We start from the raw sequence: 23,857 nt of genomic DNA, 5'->3' as shown, positions 1-23,857 counted from the left end.
GAGGTGGTGATATATATATATATATATATATATATATATATATATATATATATATATATATATATATATATATATATATATATAAAAGGGACAGGGACACATTCAGTTTTTTTTAGAGGAAAAGGGACAGGGACACATTCAGTTTTTTTAGAGGAAAGCACTGTGCTGTATTACTTGATTTACTAAGTTTTTGAGTTTTCCACAGTGCTGTTCTTTGTTTTTAAGATACTGTTGGAATATTGCCTTAAGTTGTATGCATTTGTTTTTTATGTTTTTAATCAGTTTTGTTTTTATTCAATCAGCTTGCCTTATAATGTGCATTTTTATTAGTGTTCTAGAGTCTGTTTTTAACCATGTGTATTTAGTATAGTTTTTTAGAATTTGCATTTACTTTGTGGAGGAGTAGCCTAGTGGTTAGTGCAGTGGACTCTGATCCTGGGGAACTGGGTTTGATTCCCACTGCAGCTTTTTGTGACTCTGGGCAAGTCACTTAACCCTCCATTGCCCCTGGTACAAAATAAGTACCTGAAATATATGTAAACCGCTTTGAATGTAGTTGCAAAAACCTCAGAAAGGCGGTATATCAAGTCCCAATTCCCTTCCCTTTGTTTCCCTTATTAATATGCACAGTTTTAATTGTGTAATACTTTTTTTTCCCTCCTCTATATGTGCTTTATTTGAGATTGTATAAATGATATATATCTTTTGGTTTTTTTACTCTTATCTCTCTATATAAAACGCACCTCCAACGTTCTAATGAAGCCTCTGTTAGCCAACATTCTAAAGTGAAGGGGGTGAGATCGCATTGTGTCTGCCCCGCCCACGCGTCAAACGTGATGACGTCGAGGGTGGAGCAATGACACTCAACCAATCGCAACGCTCGGCAGCGAAGCGTCAGGGAAGGAGGCGGCGCTCTCGACGTCTAGCCTTCCCTTCGCTGTGTTCCGCCTTCTTCTGACGTCAAGGATGACGTCAAAAGAAGGCGGAACACAGCGAAGGGAAACCTAGACGTCGGGAGCGCCGCCTCCTTCCCTTATGCTTCGCTGCCGGAACCGGCACGGAGGTAAATTTAAAAACAAGAAAAAAAAAAAAAAAAAAACAACCATGTTGGGGGGAGAGAAGAGGGTGGCCACTAAAGAACAACAATGGGAGCGGGAGGGCAGGGGAGAAACGACAGCATGGATGCGAAGGGGGAGGGGGGGGAGAAGAGGGCGGCCCAGGCTGGGACATGGGAGAGAGAGGAGCATGGATGCAAGGGGGGTCATGAAAGGGAGACAGGGGACTTGCTGCAAAAGGATGAATGGAGGCGGCAGGGGACAGAGGAGCATGGATGGGCATGGATTGGGATAGCAGGGCTCAGGAAGAGAGGGCAATTGCTGGAAAGTGATGAATGGAGGGGGCAGGGGACAGAGGAGCATGGATGGGCATGGATTCGAAGGGCAGGACTCAGGGAGACGGGAATTGCTGGATAAGAATGAATGGAGGGGACAGATGGCCATGGATGGATATGGATTGCAGGGCAGGCCTCAGGCAGAGAGGGGAAATGCTGGATAGGGAAAAATGGAGGGGCCAGGTGACAGATGAGCATGGATGGGCATGGATTGGAAGGGCAGGACTCAGGGAGAGGGGAATTGCTAGATAGGGATGAATGGAGGGCACAGATGGCCATGGATGCATATGGATTGCAGGGCAGGCCTCAGGCAGAGAGGGGAATTGCTGGATAGGGATGAATGGAGGGGCCAGGTGACAGAGGAGCATGGATTGGAAGGGCAGGACTCAGGGAGAGGGGAATTGCTGGATAGGGATGAATGGAGGAGACAGATGGCCATGGATGGATATGGATTGCAGGACAGGCCTCAGGCAGAGAGGGGAAATGCTGGATACGGAAAAATGGAGGGGCCAGGTGACAGATGAGCATGGATGGGCATGTATTGGAAGGGCAGGACTCAGGGAGAGGGGAATTGCTGGATAGGGATGAATGGAGGGCACAGATGGCCATGAATGCATATGGATTGCAGGGCAGGCCTCAGGCAGAGAGGGGAAATGCTGGATAGGGAAAAATGGAGGGACCAGGTGACAGATGAGCATGGATGGGCATGGATTGGAAGGGCAGGACTCAGGGAGAGGGGAATTGCTGGATAGGGATGAATGGAGGGCACAGATGGCCATGGATGCATATGGATTGCAGGGCAGGCCTCAGGCAGAGAGGGGAATTGCTGGATAGGGATGAATGGAGGGGCCAGGTGACAGAGGAGCATGGATTGGAAGGGCAGGACTCAGGGAGAGGGGAATTGCTGGATAGGGATGAATGGAGGAGACAGATGGCCATGGATGGATATGGATTGCAGGACAGACCTCAGGCAGAGAGGGGAAATGCTGGATACGGAAAAATGGAGGGGCCAGGTGACAGATGAGCATGGATGGGCATGGATTGGAAGGGCAGGACTCAGGGAGAAGGGAATTGCTGGATAGGGATGAATGGAGGGGACAGATGGGCATGGATGGATATGGATTGCAGGTCAGGCCTCAGGCAGAGAGGGGAAATGCTGGATAGGGAAAAATGGAGGGGCCAGGTGACAGATGAGCATGGATGGGCATGGATTGGAAGGGCAGGACTCAGGGAGAGGGGAATTGCTGGATAGGGATGAATGGAGGGCACAGATGGGCATGGATGGATATGGATTGCAGAGCAGGCCTCAGGCAGAGAGGGGAAATGCTGGATAGGGAAAAATGGAGGGGCCAGGTGACAGATGAGCATGGATGGGCATGGATTGGAAGGGCAGGACTCAGGGAGAGGGGAATTGCTGGATAGGGATGAATGGAGGGGACAGATGGGCATGGATGGATATGGATTGCAGGGCAGGCCTCAGGCAGAGAGGGAAAATGCTGGATAGGGATGAATGGAGGGGGCAGGGGACAGAGGAGCATGGATGGGCACACACACACACTCTCTATCACACTGTGTCTCACATACACACTTGCACACACTCTCATTCTCACACACACACTCTCTCACAAACACACTCTCTCTCTCACACACTCACACTTTCACTCTGACTCTCAAACAGTCACTCTCACATACACTCTCCCAAACATACACACTCCGAGGAAAACCTTGCTAGCGCCCGTTTCTTTTGTGTCAGAAACGGGCCTTTTTTACTAGTTTTTTTATTAATTATGCCCTGTCTTATCTTGTTTTAAGGGCCCTGTTTGCTAAGGTGCATTAGAGTTTTTAATGCATCTACAATTATCGAGTGTTTTAACCGTGTAGGTGCCTATAGGGCGGTAATGGCGAACCTATGGCACTCGTGCCAGGGCACGCAGAGCCCTCTCCCTTGGCACGCGCGCCAGTCACTGGTCCGCTCCGCCCACTCTCCCTCCCTCGCTCCGAGTACCAGGCCGGCCTCCCTCCCACCAGGCACCACGCCGCTTGCCCTCGCTCCCTCCCTCCCTCTTCCAAACAAGCATCAGCCCGCCTGTCCTCCCTCCCTCCCAGCACCACCCCCCTTCTCCTCCTCCTCCTCTGAAATTGAAAAAATGTACCGGGTTAAGGCAGCAGCGGCAACGAAAAGCATAGTCTTCACTCGGCGCACTTCCCTTCTGTCTCGCTCATGGGCAGGACCAGAGCTTGAGAGCAAGACAGAAGGGAAGCGTGCTGAGTGAAGACTACGCTTTTCGTTGCCGCTGCCGATGCTGCCTTAACCCGTTACTTTTTTTCAATTGCAGAGGAGGAGGAGGAGGGGGGCCGTAGTGCTGGGAGGGAGGGAGGAAGGACGGGCAGGCTGATGCTTGTTTGGAAGAGGGAGGGAGCGAGGGCAAGCGGCGTGGTACTTGGTGGGAGGGAGGGAGGTCGGCCTGGTGCTGGGTGGGAGGGAGGTAGGCCTGACGCTGGGTGGGTGGGTGGTTGGGAGGGAGGGAGGCCTGATGCTGGGTGCTGAGTGGGTGGGAAGGAGGGAGGCCTGGTGCTGGGTGCTGCTGGGTGGGTGGGAGGCCTAATGGTTAGTGCTGGGAGGGAGGCCTGGTGTTGGGTGCCGCTGGGTGGGAGGGAGGGAGGCTTGATGCTGGGTGGTTGGGAGGGAGGGAGGCCTGATGCTGGGTGGGAGGGAGGCCTAGTGGTGGGAGGGCTGGCAGCCTGGTGCTGGGTGGGAGAGCAGGGGGGAGAGGAGGGTGGCTGGAGGGGAAAGGAGGGTGGCTGGACATTTGTGGCTGGAGGGGAGAGAAGGGTTGCTGGACATGGATGGAGGGCAAGAAATGAAAAAAGGAGGAAAGTAAAGAAATAAATGGAGGCAAGAAATTAAGAAGAAAGGAGGAAAGTAAAGAAATAAATGGAAAGGAAGCCCTGGAAACGGAGTTAAGAGAATAGATAGAGAGCAGCAGAATCAGCGACTAGGACCAATATGGATAGAAAAACAGTCACCAGACAACAAAGGTAGAAAAAATCATTTTATTTTCATTTTAATGTTTGGAATATGTCCAGTTTGAGAATTTACATCTGCTGTCTTATTTTGCACTGGGTATACTGGAGCTGTAACAACTTACAGAAATGATTTATAATGAAACTCAAGTTATTTTTTTTCTCCTATACTAGTATAATATTTTCAATTATGTCTGTTTATATGCGCCATGGCTGGTGTAAGGGTGTGTGGCTATCATAGGGGTGGAGTCATTTGTGGTGACCCCGCCCATAATGAGTACCGGCACTTCGCGATAAATAATTAGATTTTGGGTTGCTGTTTGGGCACTCGGTCGCTGAAAGGTTCGCCATCACTGCTATAGGGATATTGTAGGTGTGTACGTGGTTAATGTATGTTAAAAATGCTAACACACCTATAACACAGCTTAGTAAACAGTGCCCTTAGTGTTTTAGGGTTTAGTAGTTATTTTTTGATTCCCTCGTTAATATGCACAATTTTAATGAGGTGGTTTTAATATTTTTTTTTGTTTTACTTTTTAGTTTAGGTTTTATCATATCTTTTAGTGTTTCTGAGTTTTTTTATAGGTCTAGTATGGGTTTTTAGTATTTGAATTTTTCTAATTCCCTCATTAATATGCACATTTTTTCTTTTAGTTTTTTAGTTTTTCTTTTTGTGTGTGTGTTTTTCAGTGTTTGACTTATGTTTTTTAGGTTTAGTATGAGTTTTAGAGTTGTTTTTTTGAGTACTTTTGCCTCATTAATATGTACATTTTTAATGAGGTATAATAAGTTTCTTTTTCTTTTCCTTTTTACCCCCTTTTTTCTGTTTTATTATGTATTTTACTGTGTTGAGTTTCTTATTTTAAATATTTGTTAGTGGACTTGCTCCCTGGCAGGAACTATATTTAAATGTTCCAGCACAGCTGTAGACGGAGTTCTCTTGAATGAGGGAGAGAGTTGCTATGTTTCTATCTACCCTGCAAGCTATGAGTATGCATTTTGGCCACTTTGTTCTGGTTTTAAGTTCCTTTGACTCTTTTTATTGTGCTCATATTTTGAACTTATCTTTTTAGGCGAGGCTGATTGTTGCTGCTTTCATTGGGTTTTAGCTGTGTTGCATGTTTGTTCCTTTTGGGACTGCAATAGGTATGTGTATCTTCTCTTGTTTATTCAGATTCAGTTGGTACAAGTTTCCGTGAGTTGCCACATTCAGTAGTATAGTTTGATTTTTTTTAATGGTTCTTATGAGTTCTATCATACTTGTGTCTTTTTACAGTTGGTGTGTACTAGTTTGGTTTAATGCAATATTTCTTTGTTATTTCAGTTATGCTTTTTTGCATATTATTTTGTTTAACATATTAACAATGTTCCTTATGAGTTTCTGCTTTTTAAGTAAACATGCTTTAATAGTATGTCTTTAAACACTATATTTGTATGTTAGCCTTATCTTCTATAGGTTTGCTGTTTGACCCTGTCTCTAATAATGTATTGGTGGTTTGTTAGTAACATGTTTTATGAAGGTGTTTTAATAGTTTTTAGTATTCAGGATTGATGTTTAATATTTTATGATTTATTATATTTTTTCATGTTTTTGCCACAACGCTGTTTTAGCCCCTGACACCAGCCTCTAGTGAGGTGAAACGTGGCTAAGGCGGAACTTATTACAGAGTGGCACAAATAAAGCCTGTTTATCATACTAAGATGTGTGTTCTGCTCTTCTTTTCACTATTGTGTAGAAAATAGTCACAGCATGCTCAGGATGATCATATCTGTCTCCTTCTAAATTATTGTAGTTCGTTTCTGCTCTGTAATTGATTGTCTAGTTCTGATTGTGAATCACCTAGATGGTTCTGTTGATGGATAGTATATCAAATACATAATAAACTTGGAAACATTCCATTCATTTTCTTGAGTCCTGCTCAGACCACTCCAGGACCCACCTGGGAAGACTGAAGCTTTTTCTTTTTTTGGTGTGGAATGATTTCTGAGGTGACCTTCCTTGGTTCCCTGCTGGCAGTTCCTGGGAGACGGCCTCCTAGACCAGTGGTTTTCAACCCAGCCCTCAGAGACCACCTGACCAGTTGGGTTTTCAGGATATCCACAATGAATATGCATGAGAGAAATTTGCATATAAAAAACAGTGCATGCATATCTCTCCCATGCATATTCATTGTGGATATCCTGAAAACCTGATTGGCAAGGTGATCTTTGAGGACTGGGTTGAAAAGCACTAGCAGGTGGAGGGGGAACACTTCCTATTGCTCATCATGCATGTGCTTCAAGATTGTGGTCTGCTGCAGCACTATTTTGACCCACTGTGATTTATGTTTTGGCACTCTTTCATCACACCATAAGTTTGCTTATTTTGTTGCACCAAGCTATGATGTGATTCTAGTGTTGCAGATATGCTTTATCAAGTTCAGGGCTGCATCACATCTTATACTGGTGAAGATACCACTGATTTGTAAGTCTTTTCTGCTTCCATCTGCTGGTTTATGGACATAACCTATTCATCTGGATTGGTCTAGCAGGACTCCAGGAAAGGAAATTAGCAGGTAAGCACACATTTCAGTTTTGTTATAGTAGTGGTCTGGATTGATAAGTTCCTGGAATTTTGTCATTACTAATTGTAAGCATTCATATTTCTGAACAGTAATGTCTGATTAACCAGTTCAGAGTGTTTTAGAATCCTTATGGTTTGGCAGAATGTTGACCTGAATCTCTATTTTTAGAGGGCATGATAAACTCTAAAAGCATGTACTAGTTCTTTCAACAGTCAATAAAGGGTGCTCTGCTGTGTTTCCTTTTCTAGGATGATCATTTGAGAGAACCCTTGCAGAGGTTGAAATTGGCTGTCAGCACTGTCATGCCAGATCAGTTATCCAGGTATCAGGATCATTGCCAGGCCCACAATCAAGCCAAGAATGCCAAGTATGTATTTTATATTTTACATTTGCTTCTTTCATTCACATCTTCATATTACTTCCCCGTTTTTGTTATATTTCACCACCCGTTCTTCCTACCATATAATTAATCTTTGGTTTACAAATGTCCATCAGTTTTACATACAGTCTTTGCATACATTTGTACAAAGCCTAAAATAAGTTTTGTAGCTATAGCAGAATGCATGCTATAATGTTTCACTTCCTGGTTATGGGTATAAAAAGAAATCCTGACCTTTTCAGAAGTAATAAATGGTAGTGGGCTCCTCCTGAGAACTTTTTGCTTCTCATTAGTTTTTTTTTTTTGTGTATGTGTGTTTTTCTATCATGTTATCCTTAGAATAAGAAGCAGTTGGCTTGTTTTTGCAACAGTAAGAATCAACATGTTGGTCTGCAACAAACAACTCCGGGTATTTTTCTGGCTTTTTTTTTTCTTCTTTCTGTTAGGTACTGGAAACTGGCAGCTCCCTTTTCCTGTGTTCAATGATTATCCAGTATTTTACTTGCAACAGCAGTGAACTGTCAACAACAGTTTGCTTCTACTGTACTAATTAAACTGCCAAGTCCAGTAGAGATGTAGCTCTAGTAATAGTTTTACTGCAGATTGATTAGAGGAAATAGCTTAGAACACTATTCCACTCAAGGAGGTTTGATTGCACTTACAACCTTCCTTCAGGCTGTATACTGTAGAAGTCCAAAACTCTGGACTGCTCATGGATAGGGTCAGTCCAGATTTTTGGACTTTCCAGATTCTCAGGCAGTACTGGTTACCCAGCAGTCAGTCCTGCCCCCATCCCCCTCCCCCCCGCATGGTCCAGTTTCTTCCCCCACACCCCCAGGCCATGCCCACTTGCTCTTTGTTACAGGTATCTTTCCTAAAGTCTTTGGTGCTGCAGCACCAACAGCAGTCTTACTCACTGGCTACTTCCGGCATGTAGCGGGCCTTCCCCTCTAACCCATCCCATCCTTCTGATGCAGCTTCCTGTTGTCGGAAGGGTGGGATGGGTTAGAGGGGGAAAGGTCTGATGCATGCCAGAGGCAGCCAGTGAGTAAGGCTGCCTCCAGTGCTCCAGCACCAAAGACTTTAGGAAAGGTGCCAGTAATAAAGAGCTGGGGGAAAAATGCTGGGCTGTACGAGGTAGAGGGAGGGATGAAAGGGGGAGGGCTGAGCTGCGGGGGGGTGGGGGGAGCCTGGGAGAATGAGAGAAGCAAGTGCAGGGTCAAGAATGGAGGGAGAAAAACTGTACAGGGGTGTCTGGATTCACAGGTGGTTGGCAGGCAATTTTAAAAGGTCCGGATTTCCAGACTTCTATTGTGGGTGCACGGTGTCAGATTCCTTTCTCTTGTTCGGTAACAACAATATTCCTGTTCCTACATCTATTCAAATTGACATTTTAAAAAATCTGGTTCAGAATTTTTATTATAAACTTAAAACTACAGTACAGATGATTTAGCATGAAATACCTACATAGAAGATCTTTGATTAGTCCTTAATCTCCCACAAAGGCACTAAGGCATAAGTTTGGTATCTAGTTAAGATCTTTGTATAGTATCCCAAAGGGTAGCAACAACTCCTTTTTTTTGTATAAGTTTAACTTCGCCTAACTTTGTAAGCCTGCATTCCTTGTCATCTATACCAGACCAGTCCACACTAATGGGTTGTGTCCATCTACCAGCGGAAGGAGACAGAGAAAATAGTTCCAATTAAACCGCCCCTTAAGTGTATCGTGCAGCGTGGAATGTTCAGTATTTTCTCTGTCTCCTAGTGGATGGTGGACGGATTGTGCAGCTGCTCTGGATTTCTGGCTGGTACCTCCTGTCCCAGATTCTTCTGGTGACAGTGGAGCCAGGGGTATGCTGGTAGTCGTGTTGGGGCTAGTTTTAGATGATACTCAGTGGTCCTGAGTTCCTCATCTGCCAGCTAGGATGATATCCAGTGACCCTGGTTCGCTCCCCACTCCTACCTCCCCTGGCTGTCTTTATAGCAGGGTGATGGTTGATTGTGGCATGGAGTACCTTGTCTCCCCTGTGGGGGGTTCTTCGCTTCTGTAGTGATAGGCATATCTGAATTTCTGCCTCTGAGGTAAGCCATTATTTATTCCTGTCTCTAGTGAAGAAGGTTGTTTTAAAAAAAAAAAAAAAAAAAAAAACAACTTTGGCTGGTTCAGAGGGCGGCCCCGTTGCTGGAACTTATACCTTTGCAGATCGAAGGTCTTAGTCTGCCATTTCCAAAGTGGGGAAATTGTCTCGCTGGCTCCGTTTGGCTGCAGACTCGATCTTTTTAGTCCAGTGCTATTTTTTCTTTCCTGTCAGCCTTTACACAGCTGTTGGTCAGTTCTTTTTCAGACCGTCCGGTCTCTGCTGCTTCAGGCATCTTGCTTGAGACGCTCCTGCTATTTGATTCTTGTTTTGGCAGCAGTTTTTCCTCCCTTCCTTGGGGAGCTTTGGGTTCTCTTGTCCCCATGGATCTCTCCTGTCTGCTCTGGTTTGTCTGCAGGGTACTTTCCTTCTGGCGGGGGTCCGAGTTGCCCTTGGTGTGCAGCTGCTAGCTCATATCCCTCGTACCCTCGGGAGCGCCATTCTTGCCAGTGTTTTGCTTGGACTCAGTTCAGTATCTCTTTACGGGAATGTGCCTTTTTAGGACTAGTTTGCCACAGTTCTTCCTTGCTTTCCCTTGCTTTTGGGCGGGAATTTTAGCCTGGCACAGGCGGGTTTTGCTTTTCTAGTTTCAGGCACCTCTCTCCTGGCACTTTTGGCACTCCTTCCTTTTTCTGTAAGGGGCGCAGTTTTTTCCTGCTGAGCAGATCTATTGCTGTGCTTCTGGATTATCGCCTCTTAGCTCTGCGCTTTTCTGTACTTTTCTGCAGGGAAGTGGTTCTGTTCTAGGTCTGGAGTTTGACTCTCCCTTAGCTGGTTTTTCCTTGGTTTGGTGTTACTGGCCAGCTTCCTCTTTGTTCCTGGCCTGGCTAGAGTTGTTTCTTCCTCACTGCCTGACGGCTGTGTTTTGCTCCCTATGGTCTGAGGATTCCAGATCTGTGGTGCTTACCTCCCTCTTGGCAGGAGTTCTTTCTCTACATTGACTGCTGCTCTGTCTCGGTTGCTTAGGTGGGCAGTCATTGTGACTAAGAGACCACTTGGAGGCCAAGAGTGTCTCTTGGGGCACGGGGCCTTCTCTTCTTGTAGTTTTAGTCCCTCTGGGCCAGGGGAGTGCAGTGCCAGGTCTGCATTTCCCCAAGTTGTGCTCTTTTCTTGTTGGCTTCCTGGCAGCACCTTCTTCTGTGGCTGTTCTCCAGAGCTCCATCTTTCCATGTCGAGCGCAGCTCCATCTTTCCATGTTGAGCGCAGCTTCATTGTTCCATGCTGTTCCACCATTCCATGTTGGGCACGGCTCCATCGCTGCATGTTGGGCACAGTTCTAGGTTGGCTTTAGCTCCATCGCTGCATGTTGGGCACAGTTCCAGGTTGGCTTTAGCTCCATCGCTGCATGTTGGGCACAGCTCCAGGTTGGCTTTAGCTCCATCGCTGGATGTTGAGGACAGCGCTATCATGGCATGTTGCATAAAGTTCCTTCGCTGCATATTCTGCAATTTTTCATCTCTGCAGGTTGAACGCAGCTCCATTGTCTCATGTTGAGTGTAGTTCTTTCTCTGGAGGTCTCAGTGTGGGGCGCAGTCTTGTGTCTGCTTGTAGAACATGGCTCTGTGTCTGGCTGTGGAACACAGCTCCTTGTCCGTGTGTGGCATGCAGCTCTCTCTCTGCGTATGGAACGCAGCTCCCTGTCTGTGTGCGGAGTGCAGGCCCACCACCTGTTGAGTATAGCTCCATCTCTGTGTGTTTAGCACAACTGTTCTCTGCAGATTGGGCGCAGTTCCAGGGTGGTATGTGGAGCATAGCTCTGTGACTGCAGGTGCTGCACAGCTTCATGTCTGCCATCTCTCCTGCTCTTATTCCTTTTATCTGTCACATTCTCAACCTTTCACTTTCCACTGCGACTGTCCCTGCTGCCTTTAAACATGCTGTGGTCACACCTCTCCTTAAGAAGCCTTCACTCGACCCTACTTGTCCCTCTAATTACCGACCCATCTCCCTCCTTCTTTTTCTCTCTAAATTACTTGAGCGTGCTATTCACCGCCGCCTTGATTTTCTCTCCTCACATGCTATTCTTGACCCACTACAATCTGGTTTTCGCCCTCTCCACTCAACCAAAACTGCGCTTACTAAAGTCTCCAATGACCTATTACTGGCTAAATCCAGAGGTCAATATTCCATCATTCTTCTTGATCTTTCCGCTGCTTTTGAAACTGTCAATCACAGCATACTTCTCGATACCCTGTCCTCACTTGGATTCCAGGACTCTGTCCTTTCCTGGTTCTCTTCCTACCTCTCCCTCCGCACCTTTAGTGTTCACTCTGGTGGATCCTCTTCTACTTCTATCCCTCTGCCTGTCGGCGTACCTCAGGGTTCTGTTCTTGGTCCCCTCCTCTTCTCTATCTACACTTCTTCCCTTGGTTCATTAATCTCATCCCATGGCTTTTCCTACCATCTCTATGCTGGTGACTCCCAAATCTACCTTTCTACCCCTGATATCTCACCTTGCATCCAAACCAAAATTTCAACGTGCTTGTCTGACATTGCTGTCTGGATGTCTCAACGCCACCTGAAATTAAATATGACCAAAATCGAGCTTCTCATTTTCCCCCCCAAACCCACCTCCCCGCTCCCCCCGTTTTCTATTTCTGTTGATGGCTCTCTCATTCTCCCTGTCTCCTCAGCTCGAAACCTTGGGGTCATCTTTGACTCTTCTCTCTCCTTCTCTGCTCATATCCAGCAGATTGCCAAGACCTGTCGTTTCTTTCTTTACAACATCCATAAAATCCGCCCCTTTCTTTCCGAGCACTCTACCAAAACCCTCATCCACACCCTTGTCACCTCTCGTTTAGACTACTGCAATCTGCTTCTTGCTGGCCTCCCACTTAGTCACCTCTCCCCCCTCCAGTCGGTTCAAAACTCTGCTGCCCGTCTCGTCTTCCGCCAGGGTCGCTTTACTCATACTACCCCTCTCCTCAAGACCCTTCACTGGCTCCCTATCTGTTTTCGCACCTTGTTCAAACTTCTTCTACTAACCTATAAATGTACTCGCTCTGCTGCTCCCCAGTATCTCTCCACACTCATCCTTCCCTACACCCCTTCCCGTGCACTCCGCTCCATGGATAAATCCTTCTTATCTGTTCCCTTCTCCACTACTGCCAACGCCAGACTTCGCGCCTTCTGTCTCGCTGCACCCTACGCCTGGAATAAACTTCCTGAGCCCTTACGTCTTGCCCCATCCTTGGCCACCTTTAAATCTAGACTGAAAGCCCACATCTTTAACATTGCTTTTGACTCGTAACCACTCGCCTCCACCTACCCTCCTCTCTTCCTTCCCGTTCACATTAATTGATTTGATTTGCTTACTTTATTTATTTTTCGTCTATTAGATTGTAAGCTCTTTGAGCAGGGACTGTCTTTCTTCTATGTTTGTGCAGCGCTGCGTACGCCTTGTAGCGCTATAGAAATGCTAAATAGTAGTAGTAGTAGGAAGCGCAGCTCCTTGCCTGTGTCCGGAGCGCAGCTCCTTGCCTGCGTTTTATACACAGTTCCATCACTACTGCAGCTTCAGTTCTGCAGGTACCTTTTAACATCCAGCTCTTTCAGTGGGGCACTGCTCATCCTCTGTCTCTTACTCTCAGCTTCTTCTCTGCTTGTTCAATGCATTTCTATCTTTGCCAGAGGTGTGCAACTCCTTCTCTGCCCATGACGCGTAGCTCAGTTTGTGTGCTTTGAGCGTAAATCCGTATGTTTTCATTGAGCACGGATCCTACTCTGCCTGATGAGCGCAGCTTCATTTTTGTCCCTTGAGCACAGTTCAGTCTCTGACTGTGGAGCGTATTTTCACCTTTGCCTGTTGGGCACTGTTTCACCTTGTCGATCAACCCCAGCTCTTTTCTGCGGGTTGGATACAGTAACTTCTCTGCATCTGTGGCATACCGTATTTTAGATTGCTAGACAAGGCTGCCTTGTCTCCTGTTAGCTACCATTCCTGTGGCACCTTTTGTTGCCATAGCTTCTTGGTGGCTGGTGAAAAGCTTCTCCTTTGCTGGAGTTTGAATTTGTCTTTGCTCCTTTTATGGCTTCTTGGCACCTTGGGGGTCTTTTCTCCGCAGTGTGCCTCTCGACTGTCTTTCTTTTTGTCTCCTTTTGTTCTCTTGACTCTGTTCTTTCATCCCTAAGTCCAGAGTGAGCTGGTTTAGGAGTACTGTATTTCTACGGTTGTACCTTGGTATGCTGCTGCCCTTTTGTTCTTGGTTCTCCTGGAGAGACTAGCACTCCAGTTAGTTGGTTCTCTTGACTCTGGAGTCTCTTCTTGTTCTGTGGAGTTTGATTCTCTCACTAGGCGCAGGTTTGGGTGGTTCCTGGGCCTTGCTTCCTTTCTTCTATGAAGTGCGGCGCACTGTTTGGGGTTGCATACTCCTAGTACTTGTTAGGGTCGCTTCCTCCGACCATCTTGGACTCAAGGCAGACCGGCAGGTTTGGGAGTTATTCTTTGTCTTGCCAGGGTTCGGAGAAGTGGATCCTGGTCTAGGAGAGACAGTTCTTCTCCTTGTTGCTCGGATACGACTGTTGCCTTCCTTCCAAGGAGAGTCCTTTGGCATGAGCATCTTTGCTGCTTCTTTTGAACATAAGAACATCAGAGTAGACATATTGGGTCAGACCAATGGTCCATCTAGCCCAGTATCCTGTTTTCCAAACAGTGGCCAAGCTAGGTCACAAGTACCTGGCAGAAACCCAAATTGTGGCAACATTCCATGTAGAACCCCAAAGAATAGCAAGATTCTGGAATCCTAAAGAGTAACAAGATTAGCATATTGGGTCAGACCAATGGTCCATCTAGCCCAGTATCCTGTTTTCCAAGCAGTGGCCAAGCTAGGTCACAAGTACCTGGCAGAAACCCAAATTGTAGCAACATTCCATATAGAACCTCAAAGAATAGCAAGATTCGGGACAGGGGTACATAGTTTTTGCTCAGGGCGTTTGTTTTACGTCCTACAGCTTCAGTTCCTTTTCTAGTGTCTAACTGTTCCGTTTTGGTAGCCTGGTGGTTCGGATATTCGAATCCTTTTCTGCTGATCAGTTTTTGCTGTGTGTATAGCTTTGTTGATTTTTCAACCTTCTGCATTCTTCTTTTCTCTCTCTCCACCCCCCCCCCCCCACACACACTTTTGGGAAACTGCTTTGCTACATCCCATTAGTCTGGACTGGTCTGGTATAGATGACAAGGAAGGAAAAATTATGTTTTTTACCTGAGATTTTTTTTTCCTTTTATTTATTTATTTAATACATTTATACCCCACGTTTTCCCACTAGTTGTAGGCTCAATGTGGCTTACATAGAACCACAGGGAAGACTACAGTACAGAAAAGTACAATTAAACAGTGTAAGAGTAAGGTAATAGACAAATAAGTATCATTTAAACAAGTAAGGTAGCAAAAGATAATACAAAGTTACATGTTAATAAGGTCGATGAATCTTGCTGAAAACCAGGAATGGGTGGGTTAGGTTGAGTCAGGAAAGTAAGCCTTCTTGAACAGGATGGTCTTCAATAATTTTCTAAAATTTAGATAGTTCTGGGTTGATTTTACGGATTTGGGTAAAGCATTCCATAGTTGTGTGCCTATGTAGAGAAGTTGGAGGCGTAGGTAGATTTATATTTAATCGTACCAGACCAGTCCAGATGCCCCCCCCCCTCCCCCCCCCGGGCTAAAGTCTGTCAGAGTGTTGTTTCCTTTAGGTATCCCTGGCTGTTCCACAATGCTTCAATACGGTGGGATGTCCTACAGAACTGCCTACTTCATCTTCTCTATTCACTCTCCTGCCGGTTGTTGTGCCACCTCTGTATGACTTCTGTTACTTGGGATCACGGAGTTCTTTCCCGGATTCAGGGGTAGATCTCTATGTGCTTGGGCAAGCTTGGTATGGACCATTCCCTCCCGCTTACTTTACTGTGAGGGAAGTTGCAGTTGCCTTCGGCCAAGCAGGAACAATGAGGTTCTGCATATTGGCGCCTGTTTGGTATTAACTGTGTTTTCTTCTAGACTTCAGAGCACCATTGCTTGGCTATTTGAAATACTGAACATTCCAGGCTGCATGATACCCTTAAGGGGGTGGTTTACTTGGAACTATTTTCTCTGTCTCCTTCCGCTGGTAGATGGACACAACTCATTAGCCTGGACTGGTCTGGTATGATTAAAGGAAAGAAAATTATCAGGTAAGAACATAATTTTTCCTTTGTACGTAAGGGGGAAAAAAAAAGCCTCAACCCATGCACAACAACCCCCCTTCTAATCTACCCCATTTGAGAGGTTACAGGTGATGGGTTATTGCCTAAAAGTAATGATGCAACATCATTAAGTCAACCATAGTAAAGTCATTTTTAGCTGCCCTTTCTCTGCTACTCGTTAAGAAAGCTATAATCGAACAGCCCACGTTCCTGCAAAGTCAAGTACTTTACCAGTAATGCTTGCATCACTTTTCAGAGTGACAGTGCAAGCATACTTAATTTTGAAAATTGCTGCAGGGGACAAGTTTCAAGTTTATTATTTGTTTATACCACCTATCAGGGTGCCATCTAGGCAGTTTATAATTTTAAAAACTTGAAAAGGAAGAGGAAGTGGCATCATTGGGTATGGCCACTTGAGAGCAAGGCTCCAACAGTACCAGAAAAAAAGAGCATGAAACACCCTTGAAGCAGCTTAAGAAATGGATTCATATCTGTTAATACACGTGCGCACCCGCAAGCAGATAGAAAAATTTAAATTTGCAGAAATATGAGGTACAAAAATAGCCATGCGTATAACACATAGAAAGAGGAGGAGAAGCCCTGAAATGGCTCCTGAGACCGTGGGGACATAGGCATTCTTCAATGAAAACAGAGAGCACACAAAAGGGGTGTTTACAAAGTTTGATGTGCAAAACTGAACAGCAGAGCTTATAAATAAGATGAGAGCTATCTGGGATGAAATCACAGTGACGATGGAGGAAGTGTGAGGCAACTTCAGAGATTTGAGGCAGAGGCTGGAGCAAGTAGAGAAAACAGTTAAACTGCATGAAGTGGAGTTTTAATGCCCTAACCAATAAGATAGAGCTATTAGAAACTGTTCACAGGCTTCTTGATCACTGGAGAGAGGATCTTGAGAATAGATCCCAAAGAGCTAATGTAAGCTTCCAAGGTATACTGGAGCAAGAGGCCTTTAAAAATTGCATAGATGTGGTAGAAGAGTTATGCAAAACCTTGTGGCCACAAACTCCAAAAGAGAGAGTTCCTTCTCCCCAAATGTAAGTGGAGAGGACTCATCAAAGCCTAGAACTCAAGAAAAATAAGAGCCCCATGGACATAGTAGCTTGTTTTCACATTGTGTTACAATTAATGTTGATAAATATATGCATCCCTACTCAGAACCAGGCTGAGTTCTGTCAGAAGATTGAGAGAGCATGATAGATTTTGCTGAAGGAGCAATAATATTGGGGTTGATTTTAATATGTTGATCAGTGCACATATGGATTGCTGTGGGGGACGGTGGAGAGTAGAGACAGACGCAGAACCCAATTAAGACATCTAATGAAAAAATTGGATTTAGTGGATATTTTGAGGTTGCAACATGGGGCTCAGAAGAGACTATACACACAATTCAAATGCACAGAGCACCTGCACAAGGATAGATATGATTTGGAGTAGTAGGTCTCTTTTTGGGAGGGTAGAGGGTGCAGAAATTGGACTGATATGCTTCTCTGATCATGCAGCAGTGTGGGTGGTTTTTATTGACATGAGAGGGATAGATGGAATAATTTTTGGAGGCTAAATGACATTCTCCGAGGACAAGCAGGCTGGAGATCACCACACATGGGTTGTCGTCTGCGACGGCCCAGGAGCTCGGGAAAAAATCAAAAGTTCTAGAAGGTGCGCGACGGGCGCAGGGACAACGGACTGCGCATGATGCTTGCGCGCTTCCCTCAGTTTCCTTTCCTCTGCGTTCGCGAAGAGAGGCTTTGGCTTCTCTTCTTTTTTTTTTGGCCCAGGAGGTAGGTTTCGTTTTTTGACCTCGCGTTTATGCGCTCCGTTTTATTTTCTTTTTGTGCTTTGTTAAAGGAAAAAATTCTTTTTTTAAATTTTTTTTTATTTTCTAGTTTATTTTCGATTTTAAGTTTTCTTTCGTTTCCGTTCACGACCGCTTAGGTCGCTCGGCGAATTCTTTTTTTTTTCTTGCCTTTCGATTGGCACCATCAAGCCCTTTGATTTTTCGGCCACTATTTTTCCTCCGATGTCATCGAGGACTCCCAGCGGCTTCAAACGCTGTTCCCACTGTAATCGGACCATCTCGTCGACTGATCCTCACGCTTGGTGTATCCAGTGCCTGGGTCCTGATCATTTACCAGCTGCTTGTAAGTTGTGTAAATTGATGAAAAAACGGACCCAGGTGTCTCAAGAAGCTCGGCGTGAGAGACTTTTTTCGGATCGGTCCGAACCTTCGACGTCGGCACAGACATCGGTGTCGAGGGAAGCAGCATCGAGAGTCCAGGTAATGGCTGCTGAGAGGCCTGTTACCGCTGGGAGCAGCGAGGTATCGAGCGGGTCTACACCTGTTTCGAGGCCTACTGCTATGCCTGCCCCCCGGGACTGCTCTGAGTCGGACCCGGCCTCGAAGAGGCGCGAGGATTCCGCGTCCTCTTCATCTGTACCGAGGAGTGTCGATGACAGGCATCGAGCGAAGGCTAAGAAGCGCCGTCATCGGTCTCCTTCCCGTTATGGTACTGAGAGCTCCGGGGAGCCGAGGGAGTCGGCACCCGAGAAGCGTCGGCACCGGGAGGATCGCTCACCCTCCATTCAGGAGGTGCCGATGCGTCGTCTGTCTGGCAGCCAGGTTCCGGCTCTCGAACCCCTGCAGACTCTAGCACCGGCTCCTGCATCGGCCCCACCGCTTGTTCCGATGGCAGCCCTCGATGAGTGTCTCTTGGCCATATTTCCAAGCCTTCTGGAAGGGATGATGCGTCCATCGGCATCGGTACTGCAGGTGCTTGCGCCTTCGGTACCCACTGTTGAGACTGTGTCTGGTCCATCTCCTGTGTGGACGTCTCCGCCCTCGGTACCGCGTGCGGTGCCTGAGTCGGCTGACACCCGAGTGGACTCTCCCTCGACGTTGGTGGAGGAAGCTTCACCGGAGTCCAGGCACCGGTCCACTTCTCGGCCCCCCCCATGAGGACATCGGGCCTCGAAGTCGAGACAGGATCGGGTTTGGGCTGCTCTTCTGGAGCTCTTGTCCGACACCGAGCAGGAGCAACCATGGAGTGAAGAGGAAGACCCCAGGTATTTTTCGGAGGAAGATTCTCAGGGGCTTCCGTCTGATCCCACTCCTCCTATTGAGGTTAGACAATCTCCACCGGAGAGTCTCTCCTTTTCATCTTTTGTGTGGGAAATGTCTCGGGACATTCCTTTTCCCATGGAGGCTGTGGATGAGCCCAGGGCCGAGATGTTCGAGGTCCTGGACTATCCTTCTCCACCAAAAGAGGTTGCAACGGCCCCCCTGCACAATACACTCCGGGAAATGATGTTGCGGAACTGGTCTTGTCCTCTGTCTAATCCAGTGGGCAACAAGAAGTCCGAATCCCAGTACAGAGTCCATGGTGAACCTGTGATGGTGAAGGCCCAGCTTCCTCACGATTCCATGGTGGTGGACTCTGCTCTCACGGATCACGCCCTCTGTGTCAGGAAGCCGTCAGGATGTGGCTTTGGGCTCATCAGCACGGAATGATTCTCCAAGCCACATATCTAGCAGGTGTAAACAACTGTCTGGCCGACAGGTTGAGCAGGATAATGCAACCTCACGAGTAGTCCCTGAACATGGACGTTGTCCGCAAGATCTTCCGAGCATGGGGCACCCCCTCGGTGGATCTTTTTGCCACTCAATACAATCACAAAGTTCCTCAGTTCTGTTCCAGACTTCAGACCCACGACAGACTAGCGTCAGATGCTTTTCTCCTACATTGGGGGACAAGCCTTCTGTATGCGTATCCTCCCATACCTCTAGTAAGGAAGACTTTGCTGAAACTCCAGCAAGACCGAGGAACCATGATCCTGATATCACCCTACTGGCCTCGTCAGATTTGGTTCCCTCTTCTTCTGGACTTGTCTTCAGAAGAAACGTGGAGATTGGAGTGTTTTCCGACCCTCATCACTCAGAATCAGGGGTCACTTCTGCATCCCAACCTCCGGTCTCTGGCTCTCACGGCCTGGATGTTGAGAGCTTAGAAGTTGCCTCCTTGGGTCTCTCCGAGGGTGTCTCCTGGGTCTTGCTTGCTTCCAGGAAAGATTCCATGAAAGGAGTTACGGTTTTAAATGGAGGAGGTTTGCCGTCTGGTGTGACAGCAGGGCTCTAGATCCTTACTCTTGTCCTACACGGATTCTGCTTGAATACCTTCTACACTTGTCAGAGTCTGGTCTTAAGACCAACTCCATAAGAGTTCACCTTAGTGCGATTAGTGCTTACCATCAACATGTAGAAGGTCAGCCTATCTCTGGACAGCCTTTAGTTGTTTGATTCATGAGAGGTTTGCTTTTGTCAAAGCCCCCTGTCAAACCTCCTACAGTGTCATGGGATCTCAATGTCGTTCTCACCCAGCTGATGAAAGCTCCTTTTGAGCCACTGAATTCCTGCCATCTGAAGTACTTGACCTGGAAGGTCATTTTCTTGGGCTGTTACTTCAGCTCGTAGGGTCAGTGAACTCCAAGCCCTGGTGGTTCATGCTCCTTATCTCAAATTTCATCATAACAGGGTAGGACTCTGCACTCATCCTAAGTTTTTGCCAAAGGTGGTGTTGGAGTTCCATCTGAACCAGTCAGTTGTCTTGCCAACATTTTTTCCCCGACCACATTCCCGCCCTGGTGAGGACAAGTTGCATACCTTGGCCTGTAAGAGAGCATTGGCCTTTTACGTGGAGCGGACAAAGCCCTATCGACAGTCCGCCCAGTTGTTTGTTTCTTTTGATCCCAACAGGATGGGGGTTGCCATCGGAAAACGCACCATATCAAATTGGCTAGCAGATTGCATTTCCTTCACTTATGCCCAAGCTGGGCTGACTTTGGAGGGTCATGTCACGGCTCATAATGTCAGGGCCATGGCTGCGTCAGTGGCCCACTTGAAGTCAGCCTTCATTGAAGAAGTTTGCAAAGCTGCGATGTGGTCATCAGTCCACACATTCACATCTCACTACGGCCTTCAGCAGGATACCCGACGCGAGTCGGTTTGGGCAGTCGGTGCTTCAGAATCTGTTTGGGGTTTAGAATCCAACTCCACCCCCCTAGGCCCATTTCTGTTCTGTTCTGTTCCAGGCTGCACTCTCACTTAGAGTGTTTGTTTTTAGGTCAATCTCAGTTATGTCCTCGCCGTTGCGAGGCCCAATTGACCACTGTTCATTGTTTTGAGTGAGCCTGGGTGCTAGGGATACCCATGCGTGGTGATCTCCAGCCTGCTTGTCCTCGGAGAAAGTGAAGATTCGTACCTGTAGCAGGTGTTCTCCGGGGGCAGCAGGCTGGACATCACCGCAACCCTCCCTCCTCCCCTTTGGAGTTGTAGTTTTTTCTTGTTTGCTTGTTATCTAACTGAGGGAAGCGCGCGGGCGTCACGGGCGGGAAGTCACTCGCGCATGCGCGGTGCGTTGTCCCCGTGCCCGTCGCGCACCTTCTAGAACTTTTGATTTTTTACGGAGCTCCTGGGCCGTCGCGGACAACGACCCATGCGTGGTGATGTCCAGCCTGCTGTCCGCGGAGAACACCTGCTACAGGTATGTATCTTCACTGTTTACTGTGAGATGAAGAGTTGAGGGACACGATTAAGCATTATGTAGAGAAAAATATGGGTAAGTGAGGCATGCAATGTTTTGGAATGCCCTTAAGGTGGCAGTTATTGGAATACTGATAAAATGAGGCACCAGGAAGAAATGTGCAATAGAGAATAAAGCACTCTAGTTATGAGAGGAGCTTGTCACATTGTAGAAAATACATATGAAAGAGAGGGAGATCAACAATTAGCAAGAGTTCAGTGGGAGATAGGAGTGAAGCTAGTGGAAGAGGAAGAATTCCAGTGGATTAGACATAAAAATGATTTGAATTAGGGCATAAGACAAGGAAACTTATACAATACAATAACATTTCTATTCTGCTATATACCACCAAACGATCAATGTAGATTACAATATAAAATAAAAATAGGCCAACACTAGGAAGAGGTACTTTTAGTAAGGAAATAGAAAGAGGAAAGGAGTATATTACAAAAATTAAAGGAACAGCAGATCAGTTGGTTTGTACTGATAAAGAAATAAGGAATCTATTTGTAGAGTACTCTCGACAACTGTATAGTGCAGGAGAGAAATAAAGGGATAAGAATATTAGTAAATACCTGGATACAGTAAAACTTCCAATGCTGCAGAAGCAGACGAGGCACAGTTGAATACCCCCCTGACTGGTACAGATATTGTAAGGGCAGTAAAGGAGGTGAAACCAGACAAAGCAATGAAATTAGATGGGTTTGCTGCCCAGTCCTATAAGAAGTATATTGGGGAAGTGGGAGGATTGTTAGTTGGTTAACAGCTTAATGCAGAAGGAGTTGCTTTTCCCATCAGTAAGAAAGGTGGGCATTATAGTTCTGCCAAAAGCTGGTAAGAATCTAACAGTGTGTCGGTCTTAAAGGCCTATTTCACTCTTTAATATTGATGTTAAATCAGCAATTAGATTGGCGAAGGTCTTTCCACATCTTGTATATATAGTACAAGCAGGATTTGTACCAAGGTGGCTGGTGGCAGATAAGAACAAGTGTTGCCATACTGAGACAGACTGAAGGTCCTTCAAGCCCAGTATCCTGTTTCCAGCAGAGGCCAATCCAGGTCACAAGTACCTGGCAAGGTCCCAAAACAGTACAGTACATATTTTGCTGCTTATCCTAAAAATACACGTGTATTGTTGCTTCTTCAGCTTGTTGAAAGTGGAGAACTGGTGACTCCCCCTTGAAAAAGTAGCCACGAAACGGGGACCTGTCGGGGTTTTAAGAGCACCAACCTGTTCAAGCTAAGTGCTGCATAAAATTAGATGATAGCATATAGAAAAATAGAAAGGTATCTTTACATATAAGATTAGTAAAGGTTGGTGGAGGTTAAGTCAATGATTAGACAATACACACTGATAATACACCCAGTTATTGGGTGAAAAATCAAACAATTTTTATCGTGTGTTATATATGAGACTACTCCACTTTCAACAAGCTGAAGAAGCAACAATACACTTGTATTCATGTGTGTTTAAACATTTTGTTATATCTTTGATGCTCGACAGAGCGCAGGCATAATTGTTTGTTTTATCCTAAAAATAAGCAGTGGATTTTCCCAAGTCAATCTTATTAATGGCTTATGGACTTTTCTTTTAGGAAGATATCCAAATCTTTTTTTAAACCCTGCTAAGCTGTTTTTACCACATTCTCTGGCAATGAATTCCAGAGTTTAATTACACGTTGAGTGAAGACATATTTTATCCGATTTGTTTTAAAATTACTGCTTTGTAGCTTCATTGTGTGCCCTCTAGTCCTAGTATTTTTGGAAAGAGTAAACAAACGATTTATGTTTACCTGTTCCACTCCACTCATTATTTTATATACCTCTATATTATGTGATCAACTCTGCAAAGGGAAAGTTAATGCTTCTTGTGGTAGATGCAGAAAAAGTGTTTGACCAGATGAACTGGAAGTTTCTGAAAGGAGTCCTTAAAGTGAGGGTGAAAGAAAATTTCTGTACATAGGTATGGAAATGATATGAGCACACTAGAATAAGAGTAAAAGACAATGGAGGATACATAGAGCCTTTTAGTATACAAAGGAGAACTAGACAGTGATGCCCTCTGTCCCTACTTTTTTTGTGTTGTCAGTGGAGTGGAGGAGTGGCCTAGTGGTTAGGGTGGTGGACTTTGGTCCTGGGAAACTGAGGAACTGAGTTCAATTCCCACTTCAGGCACAGGCAGCTCCTTGTGACTCTGGTCAAGTCACTTAACCCTCCATTGCCCCATGTAAGCCACATTGAGCCTGCCATGAGTGGGAAAGCGCGGGGTACAAATGTAACAAAAAAAAAAAAAAAGTTAGACAAAACGGGGATATTCAAGGAATAAGTAGTGTGTGATTTAAACAACAAAATTGTACTGTTCTTAGATGGAAAATCTACTTTAAGCTGTTCTTCATCCCATTTTAGAGGGCCAAAGCGGCAATAAGATAGCTTGGAGTGCAAGTCAACAAAAACTGTCACAAATTTACAAATGGAACTAGGTGAAAGTACTGCTAGTGGTGAGAGGAGATATAGAAAGAAGGAAGGTGGGTATATTTCCTGGTGGAGATTGTTCTGACCTGGTTTTATAGCCTGCCTCACTGACACAGCA

At 46.0% G+C, this 23,857-nt stretch overlaps 1 protein-coding gene across 2 annotated transcripts in view; it reads left to right on the top strand.

The window, feature by feature from the left end:
* Positions 1 to 23,857, top strand: part of UBN2 (ubinuclein 2) — a 371,797-nt gene that overhangs the window by 158,446 nt on the left and 189,494 nt on the right. For both annotated transcript variants that reach the window (XM_030207117.1, XM_030207109.1), the window contains exon 7: positions 7,227 to 7,345. In XM_030207117.1, the coding sequence (XP_030062977.1) occupies positions 7,227 to 7,345 (119 nt within the window). The remainder of the gene's footprint in view (positions 1 to 7,226; positions 7,346 to 23,857) is intronic.

The sequence above is a fragment of the Microcaecilia unicolor genome, chromosome 1 (assembly GCF_901765095.1).
Source record: "Microcaecilia unicolor chromosome 1, aMicUni1.1, whole genome shotgun sequence".
Classification (NCBI taxonomy): Eukaryota; Metazoa; Chordata; class Amphibia; order Gymnophiona; family Siphonopidae; genus Microcaecilia; species Microcaecilia unicolor.
This window is presented reverse-complemented; position numbering and strand designations above follow the sequence as displayed.